Here is a 20,515-nt window from a genome sequence, read left to right on the forward strand (position 1 = left end):
GTATAAGGAAAACTGTCACATCAGACTCTGCAGATGCTGGAAATGCCTACAGACATGGTGGGATGCTGGGAGAGGCTGATCTTTTCCAAATCTTCAGTCTCTGAACTAAGAGTTGTTTGTTGTTAAAGACTAGAATTCAAGGTTAAACTAAAGAATGTTTTCAAAGAAAATGTCAAATAACTGGTGGCACAATTCTTTTCGAAAACTGCAGTTAATATTAATATTCCCTTCTTGTCAGCTACCTCACAAGGGCCCTTACCAGTATTAAAACAACATTTTACAACTTTAAAATGTAACTGTAAGTTCCTCCCTTGAATTCTAGAAGTTATTTTATTAAAGATAACATTTATACAGATCAAACCTACAAGTATTTTAAAGTACTAATAACAGAAGTATAGACCCCAACCAAACTTCTTTAAGGTCTCCTGGGAAAATGTTTCCAGAGTTCCACCAAGAACACACAAGGAACACATTTCCATTTGCTGAGGTCGTGGCGATCCACATGGAGCCTGGTGCCTGGCACAAAGAAAGGACAGAAGAGTCCTCTCTTTCCTCCCTCCCTCTCCCCATCTCTCTTTGCTGGACAGTGAGAACAACAACTGCTAATTCCAACACAGATGGAGAAAGAAACGGGGAAGAGATGAGAAGACAGGAGGAAGGAAGATGGAAGTACACTGGATGCATTTAAAATGGTAACAGTATAATTATACAAATGAGCACTGCTTCACAAAAACATGCGTCTTTTGTTATGAGATGGTAAACAAACTAGGTATTTTTGCCATTTGTTTACAATTGGATTATCAAACTTTAGAGAAAATAAAATTAAATTGTTCTAAACTGAAATAGCTTTAGAATTGAAGTGAAAACCTCTTCTTCAGGAATATATTAACTAGGATTTCAGAAACAAGAGCCGCTACAGGAAAAAGAAAAAAAAAAAAAAAAAAAAGGAATAGAAGGGATTAGCAGTGTGGAAATAAGACAGATATAGATGAAGTATAATTATATCTGTAAAGAGATCATTCTGTTATTTTTTTACTGACTTAATTTTATGTGTAACAAAAAACTTAATACAATCCAAAATATGTTACCTTCTCCCTAAATTCAAAGCAGAATTTATAAGTTCTCTAACTTCATAGACTGCTGCCTTCTAACTGTAACAAAGATTCCATAAGGTAATTTTTTACATAACAAATCCATTACTATATTGGAAAGTTAATGATAATACTGGGTAACTTACAGTCATATTTCTATGAGAAAATGAAATGGAACTAGCAGAAAATTTACTGGCTAGCACTCATTTACTGTAGCTTCTTATTTCTTTTTTTTTTCCCACACTTCTCAGACTTGTGTGATATGATCTTTACAGGATATCTCTGCAAACTGCCTCTGCACATACTTGACCTATCCTTCTTGAAATGAATTTACTTTTCTTGTCCGCAAGGTGAACACCTATTTACCCTTAAAAGACTCAGCTTGCCCACTGCCTCCTTGAAGTCTTCATATACCCAAATATCTCATATATTAACTCATATACTAAATTTCCAAACTTTTCTCACAAACTTTTCTTGTCTCTACAGAATTGGTACAAGAGCAATCTTCTCAGGATTCACATCATTCAGACCCACAGTTCCATTTATTATTATTATTATTATTATTATTATTTTTTTTGATATGGAGTTTTGCTCTCATTGCCTAGACTGGAGTGCAGTGGTACCATCTCGGCTCACTGCAACCTCCGCCTCCTGGATTCAAGCGATTCTCCTACCTCAGCCTCCCGGGTAGCTGCGATTACAGGCACCTGCCACCATGGCTGGCTAATTTTTTTTGTATTTTTAGTGGAGACAGGGTTTCACCATGTTGGCCAGGCTGGTCTTGAGCTCCTAACCTCAGGTGATCAACCTGCCTTGGCCTCCCAAAGTGCTGGGATTACAGGCGTAAGTCACTGCACCCAGCCCCTTCATTCCATTTAGATTCTATAGTAGGCTTGTTAGATCAAAGGGCCCTTGATTCTTCATCCAAAAACACTGGGTGTAAAATGTGAAGTGAGGGTTTCCAGAAAAGCCCTTGACTCCTCAGTAGAACAGTATTGATAGCTATCATTACAACCTCAAAGTCACAAACTACAGCACAATCCCTAAAGGACAAGTGGCAGACCATGCTAACAAAAGGCAGCAGACTTCCTGAACTACACTTCAAGTTAAGAGGCAAAATATGGGTAAAAGATGTCTAAGTCATATTAAAGGGTTCCTTGTATAATTATAATGTAATCATCTAATAACACAAATCGATATGTTGGAAACCTCAATCTTGTTATACTAGAATAATTTGACTCAATTGATTAGTTAAGTATTCCTTGAGTAAAATCTAGACAGTAAGATACTGTTTCTAAGCAAATGAAACCAAAAGTTCAACTGTGATTCACCATGTGCCTTACTCTTATTTAAAAGGGTGATGTTTGCTCATCATTTCATGGGATCGTTTGGCATGAAATGTGGCTCCGATTTGCCTACACTGTGCATGTTTAGGGTGAACTCCAATCACAGCAACCAGAAGTTCAATGCAGTGACTTTTTCCCTCAAGTCAATGGCCTAGAATTAAACACTACGTTAATACTGAGAGCTACACAGCAGGAGAGATAACGACTGTGACAGTCACAGTCACCTGCAACTGTCAGCCACTGATCAGCACAGAGAGAGAGACAAGCAGACAGGTTCATGGCCCTCCAGGAGGCCTGAATTTGCAATGCTGTTTTCACTGTCACCATGTTATAACCAACTAAACTGGCCAGGTTTGAGGTCCTTGGAAGAGGTCATGCTGTGCCTTTTCCTTTTCCCTACACAAGAGAACTGGGACAATTTTTAAGATAAAATGCTTATGATTAGACATCGTGTCCCTAACTGCAGGGCTCCATCACTTTCAATTTAGTCATGTTACTATTCAGATTCAAAATACTGAATTTAGAAGTGTGCCATGTAGTAAATTGTTCTCATTTTCATCTAGCTCTAATCAAAATTTAAGAGCATTACATCTGCCTAATAAAAAGTTAAAAGCGTAGCTTACAATATGTCCTTTTCCATAAGTGTTGTATATTTTCTTGGGTATCACATGCTACGTTGCTATTTCAGGAATAAGACACCTGAATCAACCCTCTAATCTTTATCTGAATTATCCATTCTTTAAAAAACACACACATATAGATAACGGTGTTGTAAGAAGAGTAATTGTAACAAGAGTCCTCATCTTCTAGAGTTATACACACACATGTGAAAATAGTTGTGAGTGAAAGAATGTCTGGGGTTTGCTTTGTAATAATCCAGAGAGAAAGGGGGCACACCGATAACAGCCCACTGACCAGGAGATGGTAACTGTGGAAGCCGGGGCACAGGTGTGTGGGGGTTACTACATGATTATCTCTATTTCAGAATATTTGACATTTTCCATAATAAGGAGTAAAAAAAAGGGGGGGGGGGGCACAACACTAAGTCACTGACCTGAATCCACTTTTAATCTTCCATGGAAAAAAGAAAAATACTTTATTTTTATTTATTTATTTATTTATTTATTTATTTATTTATTTTTGAGATGCAATCTTGCTCTGTCACCCAGGCTGGAGTGCAGTGGCACAATCTTGACTCACTGCAACCTTTGCCTCCTGGGTTCAAAAGCGATTCTCCTGTCTCAGTCTTCCGACTAGCTGGGATTACAGGCACCTGCCATCATGCCCGGCTAATTTTTGTATTTTTTGTAGAGATGGGGGTCTCACCATGTTGGCCGGGCTGGTCTTGAACTCCTAACCTCAGGTGATCCACCCTCCTCAGCCTCCCACAGTGTTGGGATTACAGGCATGAGCCACCGTGCCCGGCCAAGAAACAGACTTTAAAGTAGAATAATACGGTGTTACAGAAGTTACTAAACTTTTAAATTAAAACTAAGACATGCTACAGATTCACATGAAAGCCTAACTTTGAAAAGAATTCACAGGATCAATCAACATATCCACAATGAACGCACTCTAAAAAGTGGACCACCAAGATGGATACCCAGGTCAGCATTACTCATATAACTGATAGGAGCTCTTCTGCATGTTCCTGTTACTCCCTCAGCTTAGCCGTAGCCTTTTCATATCACTGACCCTCCAACACTTTGAAAACATGCTGGCTACATGTACCTATGTTGAACAAACACCGTTTTTAAACTGTATATAGAGGAGGTTTACTCCATTTTTACAGCATGCTGTGCATCAATATTTTAGGAATGAATTTACAACCAATATATGTAATCCTCCCAGAGGAGCTCTTCCACACTGTCCACCACTAAAACACATCCAAACTAAAAACTCTAAAGAGACTGCCTTGGGTATTATTTTGGCAAGTAATATTAAGTGCTAAGGTTTAAAAACCATAAGTATATAAGAGCCTATCTTGGTAAAACACATCTGATTAATAAACTTCTATAAATTTTCCCAAAATCAAATGAAACAAATCAGAACAGAAAGTAACACCTCTCTTGTATCTGAAAATCCAGAAATAAAAACTGAAAATAAGAACTTTCCTTTTACGTTACATTCCTTTTACATTAATTCATTTTAATTTAAAAATAATGGAAATTTGTTTCTTTTTTGCCCTCCTACTCTGGGGTGGAGACAGTTATTAAAAATCAGAAACTTTTGTTTCTGTTGGTTTGTTTTTCTTTTAGGTCCTTATCAAAATGAATCCTTATCTAAACATCAAGATGTAAAGACTATTCTGAGAATGTTTTGTTTCTCAATATGAAGAAAAGAAACTAAACACTTCCATAGTAACAGTGAGGGTGACTAAATGATGTAACTTCCTAATACCTACATAGGAGGAAGAGCAGATGACAACTGAAGGAGGAAACTGGAAGCTGGAGGAGCTTATAACAATCAACCTTAACCATGTCAAATTCCCTGTAGGCATATATTCCCAAATGGAGCGAGATTCTAGTCTACTCTCCCTAGATGCTAGGTTAAAAAGGAAACGACATTATCGCAAGATTATCCTCAACATATAATGCTTAAAGAAGGGTGTGGCCATGTTTTATATAGGATTCAAACCCAAACAGGGCGTTCCTTCACCCATTTCTTTTATAATATCTAACCTCTTTTAATCAGTCCTTTACAATTCATTTGTCCTTAATTCACTAACCGTAACTGCTAAACATTTTTGAAATATATATCTGTTTTTTAAAATTGGAGAAGGGAAAAGTACTGTATTGAAAATCTGCACTTACTAGGCCGGGCGCGGTGGCTCATGCCTGTAATCCCAGCACTTTGGGAGGCCGAGGCAGGTGGATCACCTGAGGTCAGGAGTTCGAGACCAGCCTAGCCAACATGGTGAAACTCCATTTCTACTAAAAATACAAAAAAATTAGCCCAGCATGGTGGCGCACGCCTGTAATTCCAGCTACTCGGGAGGCTGAGGTGGGAGAATTGCTTGAACCCAGGAGGAAGAGGTTGCAATGAGCCGAGATCACACTACTGCACTCCAGGCTCAGCGACAGAGCAAGACTCCATCTCAAGAAAAAAAAAAAAAAAAGAAAAAGAAAATCTGCATTAACTAAAATGTATCACCCTCTATTCCCCAAAACTTCTCAGGAGGAAATCATTTCCCCAATGTCTGCCATCCTTTCCCCAAAAGGCTGCCATGGTTGTTAAGAGCAGCAAAAGGTAACTTGTTCAGACAAACTAAGACCCGTGTCTTTATCTGCTGAAAATACACATGCAAATAGATAATACTTTAAAATATTATTTGACCAATCAGGGATGACAGTCATGAAATTATTTTATTGAGTTAGTTAGTTCTACTCACTTACTATGTGCCAGTATAAATCTATTATATGCATATCTCATATAAGCTCTAAAAGGTAAGTACTATTATTATTCTCCTTATTAGATGAAAAAGTTTAAAATTTGCAACTTAGATAAAGCCACATGACCAGGAAATGGTGGAATCCATGCCTGCCTTACTTTGAAACTCAAATTCTTGACCCCAACACTACACAGCTTCTCTAATCAAAGCCTTTCTAAATGGAAAGAAGGTTAAAGTTCTTATTCTAATTAGTTGTAGTCAATACCAGTAATCTAAGATAATCAAATCAAAGTCCCTCTGCCCTCTTAGAAATACTCAGCTCCACTTATTATAAGTATAAAATGTATGCTGTATATGTATATGTGTGTGAATTACTGTCTACATACAACTGCAGGGCATTTCAGCACTTTTGAGGAATACCTCATCAGTATTTCTCAAAACTGTCAAGGTCATGAAAAACACAGAAAAGTGAGCCAGGTGCAGTGGCTCACGCCTGTAATCCCACAACTTTGGTAGGTCGAGGTGGGCGGATCATGAGGTCAGGAGTTGGACACTAGCCTGGCCAACACAGTGAAACCCTGTCTCTACTAAAAACACAAAAACTTAGCCGGGTATGGTGGCTTATGCCTGTAGTCAAAGCTACTCGGTAGGCTGAGACAGGAGAATCACTTGAACCCGAGGTAGAGGTTGCAGTGAGACAAGACCATGTCATTACACTCCAGCCTGGGTGACAGAGCAAGACTCCACCTCAGAAAAAAAAAAAAAAAAAAAAAAAAGAGAGAGAGAAAAAAAGAAAGAATGAAAAACACAGAAAAGTGAAAAACTGTCACTAGAGGAGACAAAGGAGACATGACAATCAAATGCAATGTGGTATCCTGAATTAGATCTCAAAACAGAAAAAAGGCAATGGAAAAACTAGTGAAATCCAAATAAAGGTCAGGCACAGTGGCTCACGCCTATAGCTCCAGCACTTTGAAAGGTCAAGGCGGGTGGATCACTTGAGGTCAGAGTTCAAAAGCAGCCTGGCCAACAAGGTGAAACCCCATCTCCACTAAAAAGACAAAAATTAGCCGGTCATGGTAGCACATGCCTGTAATCCCAGCTACTCAGGAGGCTGAGGCAGGAGAACTGCTTGAACCCAGGAGGCGGAGGTTGTAGTGACCCAAGACCGTGCCACTGCACTCCAGCCTGGGCAACAGAGCAAGGCTCTGTCTCAAACAAAAATAAAACAAAAAAATAAATTCCACAGGTTAGTTCAGAGTTATGTACTAATGATGGCTTCTTACACTTGAGAGATATATTGTAGTAATACGTCTGGTAAACTGAGTGAGGGGGTTGGGAAACTATGTTTGAGAACTCCCTGTACTATCTTTGCAACTTTTCTGTAATTATAAAAGCATTCCAAAATAAAGAAAAAGTTAATAATGTAAAAGTTGATTTAAAATATCAACATCTCTATACAGAAAGAAATGTGCTGCACTTTGATCCTAGTTAGGCATTTTATTCTGAATAAAGCAGAGTGTAGGCAATTGACTCACTGCTTTCAATCCATAAAACCACTTGTATACAAATGCATACAAAAGCACAATAAAAATGATAAATTATAAATATAAAAGCCCAATTATTTAGTATCTCCTCAATCTGTAACCACATGAATAATTTTAAAACCAGACAAGTATACTTCTAATATCACATTAATTCTACACATGAATCTGAACAACAAGGGTCCTCTTCCCAACTTTTTCCTGCAGGAGTGCTGCCTTACACATTTAGAACCTCCATTTGTCTACTAGGTTGAGAGAATTTTCTAAGCCCTATCAACCGAAACTCTCTATCCACTGCTTCTTCTCTAAAAGGAAGAAAAACCAATTCTCCTAAATGATATTTCATCATCAGGCAACGGTTTTTACCTGGTAATTCAAATATGGCCAGTATTTCAAAATGATTTTCTAGATACTGTTCTCTGATTTTCTCTTAACTGTTTTCCAAAGTTATTTCCTTACTCATTCACTTGACAAATAACTACATCACACAGCAATCTGAATCACACTGAATTAAGAGAACAAGTTAAATTATCAATTCAAAAATATGAAAGCATATTCCATTGTAATGCTCTTGGCACCCTAGAGAGATTTCATCATTTCAAAAACAACACCCAAACCAAGGCACTAAGGACTGTAATCCACCCCATTATTTTACACATAATTCTCTAAATGAGATATAAAAACATTCTTACACAGGTTACCTGAAATATCACCATTTATTTGTCTTATTTATAATGTTACTCTAGTTTACATTAAACACAAAAGTACTAGATATTATATAATTATATATAACTATATATAATTATTATATAACATTTTTGAAACATATATCTGGTTTTTAAAATTGGAGAAGGGAAAAGTACTGTAATGAACACCTGCATTTACTAGGCATTTACTATATATAAAATCTGCATTTACTATATATATAATTATATATAGTAATTAAATATAGATTATACAATTATAATTATCTATTATATACTTATAATATACAATATATTATGTAATGTACATAATATATAATATATAATTATATTATAAATAATATTATAGTATATATTATATATTATATGTTATATATTATATATTTTTTTAATTCGGAGTCTCGCTTTGTCACCCAGGCTGTAGTGTAATGGTGCGATCTCGGCTCATTGCAACCTCCACCTTTCTCATGGCTCATTCTCATGCCTCAGCCTCCCCAGGATCTGTGACTACAGGTGTGTACCATCATACCTGGCTAATTTTTTTGTGTTTTTAGTAGAGACAGGGTTTCACCATTTTGGCCAGGCTGGTCTTGAACTCTTGAACTCAAGTGATCTGCCTGTCTCAGCCTTCCAAAGTGCTGGGATTACAGGATTGAGCCAGTGTGCCTGGTCAAAAGTACTATATATTATTTCATGGGACAGGGTGATCTTATTAAATCAGAGGAATATAATGGGCCAAAATAAGATAAAAAAATTAAATCACTGAAAAGGCAGAATAAAGGTGAAGGGGAGATAGTATAATATTGGACTATTTATATGAAAAAACAGTCAGAGAAAGAAGGGAAATTTGTAGCAATTCTCTGGGTATTTTGTGGTTTTACAGTTGTCTTTGCCTGGGTCAGTCCCTCAAATATTCTCAATCTCATGTTTTTTATCTACAATATTAAGAGAGTAATGCCAGTCTACAGACCAATTTATTTTTAAGTGTAAACAATACTGGGCAAGTAAAAAACAATTTTTAAAAAGCCACTTTTCAGGCAAAATTAGTTTTTAAAAAACTAAAAATTGCTAATCACTGGCAGTATCTGGGGGAAAAAAAAAGTGTGTGTAACTAACTATATTTTAGACCCAGCTAAAGCAGAAAGAAACTTTGCAGCTAGCTAGAAGCTGAGTTGATTCCTGGGTTAAATGCTTGCTTACCTTGGAGACTTGTCGCAGCCACCTTAAGTATTCTGTGAAAGTATCAAAGCAAATGTAGTAAGTCTGGCTTTGGGGTCCAGAGGAGCTAAATGCTAAACAGTGTTGGTGCTTTTTCACTTCTTCTACCTATAAAAGCAAACAGAGAGAAGCAGAAATAAGTCAGACAGCAGAACCACTGATGTATTTCACTAACTATGTCTCTGATCAAGGAGCCTGCATGGATTTGCATCTTTCCCTATATACGTTACTCATTACTGAGAACTAAGTTCCTGCGTATGATCGCCCAATTTGAATTACAAGGAAACCAAAAAAAAGAGGAGTTTTATCTTTACTACATTTCCCCACCACAGTGAAATTCTCCTCTTCCTGTTTAAAATTAGTCCAGACTCCCTTTCTTATTCTTCTAACCTAACAATAGGGTGGCTGGGGTTCTTACTTCCTCTTAGAAATTTTACTTAAGATTTTACGTAGGAATTTTTACTTAAGTCTTCAAGCATGTTAAATAAGTATTGAAAACATTACTGTTAAACTGAAATTAACCTGAAATAAAACCCTACCATGAGAACTTTCAAGTCCTAATGATGCAGTGAAATACAGTCAAATCAAATTTCCACTCCTTGTAAGTTCTTCACAAGGGTAAAAATACACACAAAAAGTAACATTATACAAACGTCTACGTTTGGAAACTTAATAACAAACTTCTAAACAACTCACAGGTGAAAGGAGAAATTACAACCAAAGTTTTAAAACTCTTAGAACTAAACAATTACAGAAAAACCTCATATCAAAATCTACACGTTGCAATAAAAGGAGATATATCAAGGGAAATTTATATATATATATTTTCAATTGAACTCATGTATCTTTTGATACTTATATTGGAAAAGAAGGTAGAACATTAATTTGACCGCCATGCACCTTAAGAACTTGGAAGGAAGCCCAGGCGAGTTGGCTCACGCCTATAATCCCAGCACTTTGGGAGGCTGAGGCAGGTGGATCACCTGAGGTCGGAGTTCCAGACCAGCCTGGCCAACATGGTGAAACCTCTCTCTACTAAAAATACAAAAAAAATCTTACAGCTGGGAGCGGTGGTGGGCGCCTGTAGTCCCAGCTACTAGGGAGGCTAAGGTGGGAGGATCGCTTAAACCCAGGAGGTACGCTGGGCGCGGTGGCTCACGCCTGTAATCCCAGCCCTTCGGGAGGCCGAGGTGGGCAGATCACGAGGTCAGGAGATCGAGACCATCCTGGCTAACATGGTGAAACTTCGTCTCTACTAAAAATACAAAAAATTAGCCGGACGCAGTGGCGGGCGCCTGTAGTCCCAGCTACTCAGGAGGCTCAGGCAGGAGAATGGCGTGAACCCGGGAGGCGGAGCTTGTAGTGAGCTGAGATGGCGCCACTGCACTCCAGCCTGGGCGACAGAGCAAGACTCTGTCTCAAAAAAAAAAAAAAAAAAAAACCCAGGAGGCAGAGGTTGCAGTGAGCTGAGATCCGGCCTGGGCAACAGAGCAAGACTGTGTCTCAAAAAAAAAAAAAAAAGAACTTGGTAGAAAAAAAAAAATCAAACCTCCAAACTGAATAAATCCAAAATTGAATGAAGGCTATGATAAAATAGCAACTGGTGCAATGAAAACCAAACATGTAAGAGAAAACATTAAAAAAGCAAAATACTGATTCTTCAAGAAAACTAGTAAAATTGATAAATCCTCTGGCAAGAAAAAATGATACATCCTCTGGCAGGAAAAAGAGAGCAGACACTTATAAATAATATTAACAATGAAAAGGGAGACACAGCTACAGATTCGCCAGAGATTAAAAAGAGAATATTATGAACAATTTTGTGACAAATTCTTAGAAAAAATATGTTTTACCAATAGTACTAAATAAAGAAAAAACAAAAGCCTAAATAGTCCTATCAGCCAGGTGCAGGCTCACGCTTGTAATTCCAGCACTTTGGAAGACTGAGAGGGGCAGATCGCTTGAGCACAGGAGTTGGAGATAAGCCTGTGCAACATGGCAAAACCTTATATCTACAAAAAAACAGAAAAACAAAAGTTAGCTGGGTGTGGCAGCGCACACTCTGTAGTCCTTTGTAGTCCTACTCAGAAGGCTAAAGTGGGAAAATTGCCCAAGCCTGAGGAGGTCGAGGCTATACTGAGGAGTAACTACACCACTGCACTCCAGCCTGGACAACAGAGTGAAATCCAGTGTTAATAAAACAAAACAAAAAATTAAATAGTCCCACAATTTTTTTTTTTTTTTTTTTGAGACGGAATTTCACTGCTTGCCCAGGCTGCAGTGCAGTGATGCAATCCTGGCTCACTACAACCTCCACCTTCCGGGTTCAAGCGATGCTCCTACCTCAACCTCCTGAGTAGCTGGGATTACAGCTTTGGCCTCCCAAAGTACTGGGATTACACGCATGAGCCATGCCTGGCCCCTATATAACCATTTAAAATACAGGAAGTTTTTTTTTGTTTTTTTTTTTAAATGTCTCAAAAAAATATCAGGTCCATATGGCTTTACAGGTAAGTTTTACCAAAGTTTCAAAAAACAGATCAACCCAAACTCATGCAAACTCATCCAGCCAACAAAAAATGAAGGAAAACACCCCAACCCATTTTATGAGGATAGTATAACCAAGACCCACATGAGAACAGTAACAGAAAGGAAACTTACAGGTAACCACAGTCATAAAGATTTATCTTGAACAAAATGTTGCATCAAAATCCAATAATTTATTTTTATTTATTTATTTATTTTAGATGGAGTCTTGCTCTGTTGCCCAGGCTGGAGTGCAGTGGTGTGATCTCAGCTCACTGCAACTTCTGCCTCCCGGGTTCAAGCGATTCTCCTGCCTCAGCCTCCCAAGTAGCTGGGATTACAGGCACCTGACACCGTGGCAAGCAATTTTTGTAATTTTAGTACAGACAGGGTTTTACCATCTTGGCCAGGCTGGTCTTGAACTCCTGACCTCGTGATCCACCCACCTCAGCCTCCCAAGTGCTGGGATTACAGGCATGAACCACCATGCCCAGCCTTTTAATTAATTAATTAATTTATTTATTTATTTTAGAAAACCCAGTAACTTAAAAATATATATACATCAGGAACAAGGCCAGGCACGGTGGCTCACCCCTATAATCCCAATACTTTGGAAGGCTGAGGCAGGCGAATCATTTGAGGTCAGGAGTTTGAGACCAGCCTGGCCAACATGGCGAAACCCCACCTCTACTAAAAATATAAAAATTAGTCAGATGTGGTGGTGTGTGCCTGTAATCCCAGGTACTCAGGAGGCTGAGGCAGGAGAATCGCTTGAACCTGAGAGGTAGAGGACGCAGTGAGCTGACGTTGTGCCAGTGTGCTCCAGCCTGGGCAATACAACAAGACTCCGTCAAAAAAAAAGAAAAAAAAGAACCAGTTGAATTTACCTCAGATAAAGAAAGACAGTTTAACATAATTAGAACTACAAAACAATTAACCACATTAATGGATTAAAGACACCCATACTATTATCCCCACAGCTGCAGAAAAAGCTGTTAGTAACTTCATTCAGGCTGAAATGAAGGATAAAAATTCTCAGCAAACTCAGAAAATAACAACTAACTTAAATTGACCAAGGGTATTTATCAAACATCTAAAGCAAACTTCAATGTTAATGATGAGATATCACTCTCAAGATCATTGATAAGGAGCCAGGTGCGGTGCTTCACACCTGTAATCCCAGCACTTTTGGGAGGCCAAGGCAGGCAGGTCACCTGAGGTCAGGAGTTCGAGACCAGCTTGGCCAACATGATGAAACCCAGACTCTACTAAAAATACAAAAATTAGCTGGGTGTGGTGGCGGGCGCCTGTAGTACCAGCTACTTGGGAGGCTGAGGCAGGAGAATGGCTTAAACCCGGGAGGCAGAGGTTGCAGTGAACCGAGCATGTACCACTGCACTCCAGCCTGGGTGACAGAGAGAGACTCTGTCTCAAAAAAAAAAAAAAAAGGAAAAAAAAGAAAAAAAAAAGATCATTGATAAAACAAGTAAGTATCTACTGTTTCTATTCAAACTAGATATTCCTACCCATAACAGTAAGACAAAAAAAAGGAAGAAACTTGTCATCATTTGAATATTATATGATTAGCTTTACAGTAAACAAAAAAACCTATAGGCATCATATTAGAATAAACCAGAAAATTTAGCAAGATTATAAATCAATACTCAAGATCAATACTCAAAAACGAACTCTGTTTCTATAAACCAAACAGAAAATATAATTTTAAAAAAATGCTATGTAAACAAATTGACAGATATCAAGCAAAAGGCTTCTTAGGGATGGAGAGGAGTGCGAAAGGGTGGGAGGAAAGGAGAATAAAAGGGTGGGAGGAAAGGAGAACAAAGGGACACCAGGAAACTTCTGGGAATAATGAACATGGTCACTATCTTGGTTGCAGTGATGGTTTAATGGGGGAATACAGCAGTAAAGTGTATGTGGAGAAAAAACACTTGTACACTGATGTGAATGCAAAATGGTACATCGACCTTGAAAAACAACTTGGTATCATCTTGCAAAAGTAAATGTGTATGTCCCAGAGCCCAGTAACTGAGCTCCAAAATGTATACCCAATAGTAGCATTTCTCAAGGAGGTCATTATAGGAATTGTGGATTGAATAGTTCTTCATTGTCCCCTGTGCAGAACTCTCTAATACTCTGCATATTTTAATCTCTCTGCCTCTGCCTTTAAATGCCAAGAGTGTCCCCTGCAGCAAAGATAATGTTATTCACCAATCACTCTATCTACTTCTCCACATTTCTCAGACCCCTTGCAATTAAGGTGGAGTGATGTGACTAGTCCTGGCCAAAGAGCCACGGAGAGTAGTGGCATGTGTCACTTCTGCATCTAAACATACAAAGCCCATGAATGATGCTCCAGTTACCTCTTCCCTTGCCAAAGCAACAAAGGGAAGTATAAAAGAGCCAAGACTTCATCAGGCTGGGTCCCTGAACAACCGTGTGACAAAAGAAACTCCCACACCCCAAACCCACCAACCCACAACAGACACATAATATGAGAAATAACTGTTATGACCAGTCACTAAGATTGGAGGGAAAAGAGGGGTGTTACCATGGCATTATTTAAGCTTATATTAACTGATATGTTCACTGTTCAATCATCTGACCATCAAACATTCCCACATATAACCAAATGTCCCTCCAGCATAGTAACTCCACTTGGAAACTACTGTCTTAGAAAAAGTACTTGCGTACCAGGAGGCATATCAACATAAGACTATAGCAGCAACATTGTTTATAACAACAACAAACTGAAAGCAACCCAAATGTCCATCAGCAGGAAAATTACTTAAGAAATTATGAAAATTGTGGAATGTTTAGAGTAGACATTATAGAGAAATGAAAACCACATAAGTAGCATGTAATCTTATTATGAAACACTGTATTAGGTGAATAAAATCAATTACAGAAGACCACAGCAATTTATCACTTTTATACACACCAAAAACAAGCAAAATATAGATACATGGTAAAACTTATTTCAAGAAAGGAAAAAATGATGAATACACATTCTAGGACAGTGAATCCTTCTAGGGCTAGGGGAGGCAATGAGACACATGTAAAGAGAACACAGGTAGAAGAAACACTGGTATTGATATCGCTACAGTTCCTACATTCAGTAGTGATTAACAATTCTTCAATTTATTATACTTCATAATTTAACAAATATTAATTAAAGTACAATATTATCTGGCCAGGCAGGGTGGTTCATGCCTATAATCCCAGCACTTTGGGAGGCTGAGGTGGGTGGATCACTTGAGGTCAGGAGTTCGAGACCAGCCTGGCCAACATGGTGAAACCCTGTCCCTACTAAAAGTACAAAAATTAGCCAGGCATGGTGGTGTGCACCAGCAGTCCCAGCAACTCAGGAGGCTGAGGCAGGAGAATCTCTTGAACCTGGGAGGCGGAGGTTGCAGTGAGCCAAGATCGCACCACTGCACTCCAGCCTGGGCAACAAAGCAAGACCGTCTTTCAAAAAAAAAAATAATGATACGTTATTTAAAAATCTATGTTAAATTCTATAGGACAAGTTAAATATAACATTAAAACCACATAATATAAATGTATCTATTTCAATAATCAAATTTTGAGAGTTTTATTTAACAACAAAGCCATATATGTAAAGTAATGACCACGCTCAAGTGGTATGAAACCATAGCAATTATAACTAGGTTATGACTAATCTATCTCACTCCTTATTTCTAAATCTATAGCTCTTCTATATCTAAATTAAAAAGAAAAAATAAAACTCCTTTCATTTTTACTCTCAGTTTTTCTCTGACAACAGAACAGGATTAAAAAAAAAAACAACAGACAAAAATTAATGAAAGCTCAAACTGCAAGAAATCAATTATTTTTCCCTAACTCAGTCAACAGATATTAAAGACTCAGTTTTTCAATGTAGTCAATTATTTTTTAAAGGCATAGTGTAAAACAGGTTTTACAAGTTTTGCTTGTGAAAAGAGGAAGCTATTAACTTTCAATTCACTCAATGGTAGAAGTCCATCCAGTAATAGGCCTGGGAAAAGGGACAAGTCTCTAGTACAGAATGAAAATGCTAATTATAACCGGATCTGCTGACCTTATCTGAACATTCCATGTGCTTTCCTGTCTCTGCCTCTATGAGCATAAAAATCTTCTGACCATCTCTCCTTCACATGTCAAAAGACTTTTCATCCTTCGAATTCCATCATAATTGCTACCTCTTTCATCACAAAATTCCTTCTTACCCGACAAAATGTAATCTCTCCTTCCATTAATCCCCCACAGTACTTTTCTGCACCTTTCTTACAACAGATATCATTGCGCCTACTTCATCTTCTGATACAAAATTATAAGCTATTCAAAGGCGAGGGGTTACTTAGCTATGTTAATATTTCTGGAGTGCCAGGCACAGTGCCTTCCCCAAAGAGGATACTGAATAAATAGTTACATTAAATGTGCCTATGCAAACACCCAACATCATAGAGAAGAGAGAGACTGTTGACCCAACAAAGCATCAAACATTAAATATGCATTTTTAATAACCTATGGTGGTAATACAGATGACTATTTTTTTCAGTAATCCATCTATCCATAGGGCAAAATCTTAGTATATCAGTCACTAACTTTTCAATGCTCCGACAAAAGTTAAGCAGCAGTGGATTCAAAATGAACGACTAAAATTGATCTAAATGTACCTTGCACAGCCTGACCAAAACCTATTTTTGAAAATGATCAAGTATTAGCCTTCTTAAAACTAGAATAGAGAGGAAAAAACTAACATAGGCTATTTATTCATAAGGAAAGACTACAAGAATGTGCTTGCTACACAGCAGTGAACAACAAAACCATTTATTACCATACACATCTGGTCTTACTTCCTTCACTTATAACCCTTGAAACAGATCAGACATTTAGACATTTGCCAATTAACAAATGGTTTACTTAGGCCAGGAACAGTGGCTCACACCTGTAATCTTGGCACTTTGGGAGGCCAAAGCGGGTGAATCATGAGGTCAGGAAATCAAGACCATCCTGGCTAACCCGGTGAAACCCCGTCTCCACTAAAAATACAGAAAATTAGCTGGATGTGGGGTCACGAGCCTGTAGTCCCAGCTACTTGGGAGGCTGAGGCAGGAGAATCACTTGAACCCGGGAGGCAGAGGTTGCAGTGATCTGGGATCGTGCCACTACACTCCAGCCTGGGAAACAGAGCAAGACTTCATCTCAAAAAAATAAAATAAAAAAAAAGGAAAAAAGAAAAAGAAAGTATTTGTTTAATGTGCCCCCAATGTCCAATGACTCATTTTCTCATCCAAATCCTAATTTCCATTTATTAACATATTGTATTACTTAAAAATCAAGAAATATGACATCTAACTCTGGTGATGCTACCCTTACCAATGCTTGGGACTTTATTAATAACTCTGACAAAGAAAAGAATATAACATTTTCCCAAGCAATCTGGTTCTATTTTATAAATAACAGCAATAAAATAGTTAACATACCCAAAGCAAAGAAACCAATAATGTCAAAAATATATCAGTTGCATCACATTTTCTCCAAAATGAGAAACATTTAAGATTCAAAATTTATAACTAGGCACTTAATAAACTAAAAATGCTAACCCCACTGGTCACTAAACACAGATAGGGGAAAATGTGGTCAAATACTTAAGCACTATAGACTCAAACCTTCAGCAGGGGTCAATGTTTCTAAATCCACACATTTAAGGATCAGTATACTCTACTAGAAAATGTATGCTTAAGATACCAACTCATAAGTAATCAATTTGTCATCTAAACTCTGAAATATGACAATGAAATTCTACCTATTTTCTGTCCAGTAGGTACAATGCACATAACTAATGAAGCAATGATCATCAAGGCCTCACATGAGCCAATGGCACTGTTTTTTCTCCATAGTTCCACCAACCGACAACATCCACAACAGGAACTGAATAAGACCTCAGATGAGTCAAAAATCATCTACCCCACATCACAAAAATGGCTTAAAGTAAGGTCCTTACTGATGCTGGGAAACTTATTAGTATTTTGCTTGTTTTAAACTTACTTTTCAGCCTGGCGTGGTGGCTCACACCTGTAATCCCAGCACTTTGGGAGACCGAGGCGGGCAGATCACTTGAGGTCAGGAGTTCGAGACCAGCCTGGCCAACATGGTGAAACCCCGTCTCTACTGAAAATACAAAAATTAGCCAGGTGTGGTGGTGCATGCCTGTAATCCTGGCTGAGGCAGGAGTATGGCTTGAACTCGGGAGGCAGAGGTTGCAGTGAGCTGAGACCATGCCACTACACTCGAGCCTGGGCAACAGAGCAAGACTCCGACTCAAAAAATAAATAAATAAATAAACAAACTAACTAGCTAACTTACTTTTCCACCAATCAGTGGCAGAACATGCATCTTTCCGGTCAAGCTGTCTTTCACAGATGATACTATCAGGCAGGTCCCACACAGGATCACTTGGCGTCTTGTCCATCTGTTCACTGGCAACTGCATTTTGCCTTTACGGACATTATACATTCCTGAGAGCTGAATCCGTTCAGAGCTACCCGTGCTGTGAGGTTTTCCTGAAATAAACACAAGCAAACATGTTATTCTTTTAAAATGGAAGCTTTTCCTACTCATCTGCATACCAGATATAAGAACTGGACAACAAGGGAATAATTCAAGGGAAAATTAAAAATTCAATCTAATTTATAATTGAGATGACAACTGTTGTAATGGAATTATGGTAAGAACTACATCTCCACATGTACACTTAATATTAAGTGAACAGCCTTTTCCATAAAATCCTAGGAAAACACCATTTTAACTCTCTGTTTTAACTGGAGTTTTCTTTTCTTTTTTATTTGAGACGGAGTCTCACTGTCGCCCAGGCTTGAGTGCAGTGGTGCGATCTCAACTCACTGTAACCTCTGCCTCCTAGGTTCAAGCAATTCTCCTGCCTCAGCCTCCCGTGTAGCTGGTCTACAGGTGCCGGCCACCAGGCATGGCTAATTTTTTTTGTATTTTTAGTAGAGATGGGGTTTCACCATGTTGGTTAGGCTGATCTCGAACTCCCGACCTCAGGAGATCTGCCCACCTCAGCCTCCCAAAGTGCTAGGATTACAGGCATGAGCCACCGCGCCTGGGTTGGAGTTTGATTTTCTTGCATATCTTTCACAATTTAATTTATGTTTGAAAAGACTTCACGGTGTTTATGAATGGATAGAGTTATTTAAATACACTAAGAAGAAAGTATTACAGCCTGAGATAGGAAAATAACATCCAACATCTTACATTTAATAAAACTAATCAGTTTAACAAAATTAACTGCGGATATTTTTCCTTCTACAGATATTCAGTGTGTATTTACTGTAAAGGAAACATTAGAAAGGAAATATTTTTCTTAAAAAACACGATGATTTCCTATTAGAAGTACTATCCCAGCAATCCATGAAGAATGGGTCCTACAATACTTATGACTCACGGTAAGGAGCACAGAAACAGAGAAACAAGAAATGAGGCTGAAAGGCTGAAAGAGATCTGAGAAAGGTCTGAAGAGTCTTTACTTCCCAAATGGAAATGAATTTGGCAGAATTAGTCAGGCAAGTCCTATCAACTTAACGGGAGAACTACTGTGATTGACACAAACATAGTGACAGAGTCATATAAGCAACCAGAAAAGTATTTCCGCATTTCTAGATACTGAATAGATAATTTCAAACAGTACCAAAGCTCTGCCCAGAGATAAGTTAATAAGAGATATATGTACTATAGTAGGACCCCAGTCAGGAATAACATATTTATTTAGAAGTTGGACTAGTTGCCAAGGGCTAGCAAAAGAAATAGGCTCAAGATAAATTACATTCTTATTAATATTAAAAATCAGCATAAATACCAAGTGGTTTTGATACATGTCTAATACTTATTAGACAGGGAACAGGAAGAACAACAGCTCTAAAAATAAATAACAAGAAACTCCAAAGAGTATCTGAACCTTCCCAATACATACTTTGGGCACAGATGTTAGGAAATAAGCCACAGGTTTGAATTTCACTTCTTCTTTCTCCCAGTAGATCAAAATGTTTTATAAAATAAATACTTCACACTACAAAATTTTGCTGAGGCTGGGCCAGGATGAAGTATAACAGTGATTCAGCTACTTGAACCAGGTGCCCAGCAAACAGCTACACTGTTAGAGCTCTCACTGGAAAGGTACTGTATCGTTTGTCTACCACGTTATAGTAGGGAGCCCAGAAGACTATTCAAAACAGATGTGAGATGTGACAAGCCAAGGGCTGCCAATGATGGATCAGACACAGTGATTCACATGTCCCATTCTGCACAAGCTCATTTATACCTAAAGTGGAAGATGCCTGGGTTTCCAATCTAAGAGCTCCTTACTATATGACAGACTCTCTTCCTGTGGGGAAGAAGAGAGAAGAAAAGACAAAGAATAATAAAAATGAAAAGCAAATGAAGGACTAAAAACAATGGACAATAGGTTACTGGGTTTCCAAAATCCAATTTCCTTGACATAATAAACGAATGCTAAAAAGGGATCTGATCTGATCTATACACACACACACACACACACACACACACAATAAATGTAAAGAAGTAGGTATTTTATTCAGTCCATCAGAGAGTGGCTTCAAGAATACTTGTTGACCTGTCAAATTTATGCAGTTCT

The 20,515-nt window shown here is 38.1% G+C and overlaps 1 protein-coding gene across 1 annotated transcript in view; it reads right to left on the reverse strand.

The window, feature by feature from the left end:
- PHLPP1 (PH domain and leucine rich repeat protein phosphatase 1) overlaps positions 1–20,515 on the reverse strand; it is a 265,241-nt gene that overhangs the window by 130,030 nt on the left and 114,696 nt on the right. Inside the window, exons 2-3 of the mRNA XM_023195183.2 lie at positions 18,211–18,407; positions 9,277–9,402 (exon numbers count right to left, since the gene is read on the reverse strand). Of these exons, the coding sequence (XP_023050951.1) occupies positions 9,277–9,402; positions 18,211–18,407 (323 nt within the window). The remainder of the gene's footprint in view (positions 1–9,276; positions 9,403–18,210; positions 18,408–20,515) is intronic.

This window comes from Piliocolobus tephrosceles, chromosome 18 (assembly GCF_002776525.5).
Source record: "Piliocolobus tephrosceles isolate RC106 chromosome 18, ASM277652v3, whole genome shotgun sequence".
Taxonomy (NCBI): domain Eukaryota; kingdom Metazoa; phylum Chordata; class Mammalia; order Primates; family Cercopithecidae; genus Piliocolobus; species Piliocolobus tephrosceles.